The sequence below is a fragment of the Lolium perenne genome, chromosome 6 (assembly GCF_019359855.2).
Source record: "Lolium perenne isolate Kyuss_39 chromosome 6, Kyuss_2.0, whole genome shotgun sequence".
Classification (NCBI taxonomy): Eukaryota; Viridiplantae; Streptophyta; class Magnoliopsida; order Poales; family Poaceae; genus Lolium; species Lolium perenne.
The window spans coordinates 134894903-134900093 of record NC_067249.2 but is presented as its reverse complement, the minus strand read 5'-3'; the positions used below and the strand labels follow the sequence as shown (position 1 = coordinate 134900093).

The following is a 5191-nucleotide window of genomic DNA, read 5'->3' as shown; positions in this document are numbered from 1 at the left end:
TATGAAGAAAGAAGTACTAGACTATGAGATGTAAATATACTGGCAAACTGCAGTATCATGCTTTTAATCGGCTGGATGCCTGGAACCAACAGGCAGGTAACATGCAGTTGAAACATGCGCTACTTGGCACAAATTGTAAAATAATCTTTACAAGCAGCCAGTCTATATTTGCAAGCTACTAATTTGTGTACTTAAGGATATGTATACCAGCTTCATTATTAGAAGCAATTTTAGCTCGCAGAGTCTTGAATCATGATGCGAAGAGACAGCCAAACAAGAAATGAATGGGATAATATCTTCAACGACAAGTCAATCATCTCATTTTTCTAGATTTTCACTGCCTAAACCTAGCTCATAGTGTTGTGGATCATTGTACCAGATGATGATGAATCCCCTGATCCTTACAATACATACCAAAGATATTCATGATGCTTATTTCCACTTCATCCCTCGTGGCCAGGCTCAACACAGAGCACAGAGCCTCCCTCATTCATCTCGGCATTTTCACCACTCCCCAACTTTGTAGTTGGTGAAGCTTTTTGACTTCTTTGCAAGGCTACAATGAAGCTTGTGTGCATTCTGGTGGCAACCTAAAGCCTGAGAGCTCCTGGAACTTCTTAGGGCAGAAGCAACAGGAAAACACTGTTTCAAGCCTTGGTGGATATGAATATGGACGGAAAGACAAGTTTAGGTTGAGATCCTCAATGTTCATCTGTATATCAATAAATTCAGGCATTTCTAGAAATTGTATTAATAAACAAAAAAAAGGTGGGAGAAGACTAGCAAGTGGTTGTTCCTCTGGAGACTCATTAACATGTAAGCAAAGGAGGCGTTTCTATGCCAGGCACTAACCGTAGCATAGGTGCCAATAAGATCCAAGCGATGTCTGATATTCATGCGATTTCACCTCTAAACTGTTGTTTGATCAGTTCTGCACTGTACTGTGTTTGCAACAGAGGGAGGGGACCTGACCAAGTTAATCACAATGCTAATCTGGCATACTATGGCGACAAAGATGCTTGTCCCATGAGAGCGGATTTAAATCCAAGAAGCTTGGAAGCGTATATTACCTGGTCCCATCTACATCTGTTATATTGTTATGCTGAAGCTGAATAAAAGAGGCTTGAACCAGAAGACTGTATACGTTAGTTCTGGTATGGTTACAATGGACCATCCACTTGCTGACTTGAATGAATTAATTTCTAGTCTCCATCTATGTTGCTTTCTGAGAGTTCTTCGCGATGATGTAAAGAAGAACTAACAAGCTGATAGAAATAGTGTAGGAAAGCTCCACTTAAACATATAAACACCAGGTTTTTCATCAAGATCCTAAGAGGGAACCTGCTAACAAATAAAGGACTAAAGGGTCACATTATTGATCTTGCTATGTGGAGATCAAATGATGGAACCATTCGAAATTTTAACCAGAATATAGGACCCATTGTTCAAGGAACAAGTAAAAGGGCGGACTATAAGGACGTAAGACTTTATAAGGTTTCTCCAATGTCTTCCTAGGCCAAAATCCAACGCAACATAAAAATTCCTAAGTAAATTAACCATTATAGAAAAATAAGTATGTGTTCATTTTCACGACTCTGGCATACATCAATACAAAACTAAGTTAAGATACTGATATATTTTTTCCTCCCTAGGCATGGAGTTACTAAAACTAAAGCTAAAGTTTTGAGTACAGACTTATTCATAGAATCAAGCCAAAATTAGAAAATTAGAACAGTCAAGATCAATTAGAAGCTGTACTCCTTTTTTATGTTTCCCCGTCGGTAAAGTTGATCTATAACACATTTACAATTCCTAATTTTGTCAGTGTTCTGTCCAAAGTGGCCAATACATTAGCCAAGAGTGAAAAAATCTGAATGTTCATGACACAGTTTTGCAACCCTCTCTCATTTATATGTTGATTTGCAGATGGAATAAATTTTAATTTAGTCAATATGGCCCATTGTAATACACATATAAAAGTGCACATGACTGCTTAGTTAGCAATCAACCTTTATTAAATATGTTTTGTCTTTCATAATACAAAAAGCTATAAGCTAAACCTTAGATGATGGATCTGGATAGTCATGTAGGAACAACACAAATTTGTGTTGAATTATCAGTTTTTCTTTAAATGACAAACACCTGGTTTGATTGCTTAAATCTAAGAGTGAATTCCACTTTTTACCCTGTAATTGTGCATCCGTGACACATATTACCCCATTTAGTGGAACTTCTACCAAAATATCCAATTTAGGAGACTTTGCACCCTGTTTGACTTCAGTTTGACAGTTTGCCTATAATTGTTAGATAAGATAGGCATGATACACCAATGTGGCGCGAAAAATGCGTAAATATAGAAACATGTCGATGACTTATTTCATCCACATGGTCAATTCCTCTCCGTTGTCTTAATATTTTCGGATCCCGATGATCGCCTGACAACTTTCCTAATGGACACGCATTAGAAAACGGGGTTCCAATGCTTTAATCTACACGAATTTTTACTTGGCGGGGTAATTAGTGTCACAAACGCATAACTAGAGGGTAAAAAGTGGAATTCACTCTAAATCTAATATGAACTATTTTCTAGGGTATATTATTCACCTCTTTTGGCAAAGTCTTGTATTTAACATTTACATGCTGAGTGCAAATTATATTGCTTCTTTATTTGGTTAGTAATCTGTATTGCTCCATGAGCACAATGATCTAAAGCATAGCAGGACACAGATATATAAACTGAAAAATGATTCACATCTTCTGAAAGTGTAATACAGTCAATAACATCAGAAGGACTTCATAGCAAACCACAATGTTCTTCATACACCGCATCCCAAAACATGTTTTACAGAGAAGAAATTATATTGCAAGGGTGATAATTTATATTTCTTCCAACCATTGAACAATTAAAGTTTAGAAGATTTATCTTCTAAAAACACCGTCTTTCAAATGGAATCGCTCACAGGCTCATTCCATCGAACAGGTCATCAGATCTTGATCGAACACGAACACAGACAAACTCCTTGTCATGGCAAAAAATCAGACACAAGAGCACCTACCTTTGTGCGGGCTCAACTCCAAAGACACCGTCCCTCCGTATCACAAACTCGCACGCTCGCTCCGGCAGGTGCGGCGCAAAGGCCACCTTCATGTGCCTCCTGGTGCTCCCACCGTCACTACCCACCTCCCGCGTCAGGAACAACCGAGTGTTGACGCAGTTGGCCCAGGAAAGCCCCAGCGCGGGGCTCACCTGGCGCCCAGACGACCAGGCCATGGTGTTGCCCGTGTTCCCCTCGACCACGTCGACCACCTGGTTGGTCACCACGACCACGCACTTGTGCCTGTACGCCAGCTCCTTGAGTTTTGCGGATATCTTGAAGAACAGCCCCGTCCGGCGCTTGAGGTCGGCGGGTGAGGCGTCGAAGTCGGCGCGGAAGAGCGAGGCGATGGAGTCGAGGAGGATGACGCGGGTAGGGAGGCGGTGCGGGGAGTGAGTAGGGTGGGAGAGGTGGTGCTGGGCGCGGGAAAGGAGGGAGAGGAGGTCGGAGGGAGAGTGCACTGCGGCGACAAAGACGTGGTCGAGGAGGTCGGGGTGCGATTTGGGGGCAAGGAGGCGGAGGCGGCGGAGGGGAAATGGGAGGTCGGAGCATAGGAAGAGGGAGGAGGAGGAGAGAGGCGAGAGGGGAGCGAGGAGGGCGAGCTGGAGACAAATCTGGGTCTTCCCGGAGGCGGATTCGCCGGCAATCTCGGTGACCGACGCGGCGGGGAGGCCACCGGAGAGGAGGCGGTCGAGGAGGGGGCAGCCGAGGGAGAGTTTGGCAGCACGGGAGGAAGCGAGGAGGAGAAGGGGGTTCTCCGGGCGAGGTTCGTGTTGGTTGTAGGAGGAGGAGGAGGAGGTGGTGGTGGCAACCAGGGGCTTGGCCGCCGGAGGCCGCATCGCCGGCAAAGTCGCCGCCCAGGAATTGGGGATTTGGAAACCTGGGTTCGAAATGGCGCGCGTGGTGTTCCAACATCGTGAATTGGCGCGCCCAGGAATTACACGCTGGGCTTGGCCCATTAGCCGGAAATTTATCATGTGGCCGTCTGTGTCTAAGGGTTTGTTTGGGCTGGGATGGATTTTCTACTCCTTTTGCTCCTTAGAAGTACAAGCCTAAACTCGAGTACAGTTATGTAGACACTCCGAGTATAAGCATACTAATATTGGTGGAAGTACAATTATTTTTTGAAATCTATCAACATGGAATCTAGCTTTAAAAATTGCGATGCGAGGATCTAAAATATGAAAACAGTTCGTAATTTGAACTTACGGTTCTAAAAATATTTTATTTTAGAAAAACGAATCTAAAAATAAAGAGAAAAGCTGAGACAGCCCACCATCCACTATCCTTCTCTATCCCCACCTTCCTTCTCCGTGACATGTGGCGAGCAGGAAGACCACTTACGTGAAATTTTCTAGCACCACGTCACGCCATTTGTCACGTTCGGAGAGAATTTCCTTCCCTTCGTGAAAGTTGATCTTTTTCTAGAGATTTCGTAAAACTAGGTATTATAGCGGAAATTTACTTTAGACCTCAGGTCATGGAGCAATTTATTTGTCAAAAATTTGAAAACATAATTTGAAGTTTTAAAAAATTATAAAAAAATATTAGACATAGATAATGATGTACTCTAGCAACACACAAAATCTCAACTCAATTTTTTTTTTATATCCGAGCTTAACAAAAATAAAAAATAATAGATTTGGGAACTTGAAAATTTGAATTGTTCACTACTTTGGATATCAGACTTTGCCATTTTTCTATAGCCCAAAATTCGTGGTGAGAATTTTTTTGTTGGTAGATTACATTATTTCCTACATCTATAATTTTTTAAAATGAATACGGTAGGGGGAGCCCTACAGTGTTTTTCTTTTTGAAATAATAAGAACCTAAATCTGCGTTCCTGGGGACTTGAGCCTGGGTGGCTGGGTTGTACATCCGCTTCCCTATCCAAGTGAGTTAGGCTCACTTCTTTTTTAAACTTTATTTTGCGAAACAACTTTTTAAAACTTTAAATCTCCTTTTTCGAACTGCTCAAACATGAGGTTCACGTATCTCGTGACCCAAAATAACTAGTTTTGGAGGATGGGAGAAATGAAGCGGCAGCCAGGAGGGGAAGAGAATTGGGTTATAGAAGTAGGGTTTGGGGGCTAGTG

General features: G+C 42.3%; 1 protein-coding gene across 1 annotated transcript; it reads right to left on the bottom strand.

Moving 5' to 3' along the window:
• Positions 1-2769: 2769 nt before the first annotated feature.
• On the bottom strand, positions 2770-4008 carry LOC127334456 (DNA repair protein XRCC3 homolog). Its single transcript, XM_051360909.1, has one exon. The coding sequence runs from the start codon at positions 3932-3934 to the stop codon at positions 3053-3055; it is 882 nt and encodes a 293-aa protein (XP_051216869.1). The 5' UTR covers positions 3935-4008; the 3' UTR covers positions 2770-3052.
• Positions 4009-5191: the final 1183 nt, after the last annotated feature.

What these genes read in the sequence shown, in the direction of transcription:
- LOC127334456 (XM_051360909.1), bottom strand. Translation starts at nt 3,934, where the DNA reads ATGCGGCCTCCGGCGGCCAAGCCCCTGGTTGCCACCACCACCTCCTCC.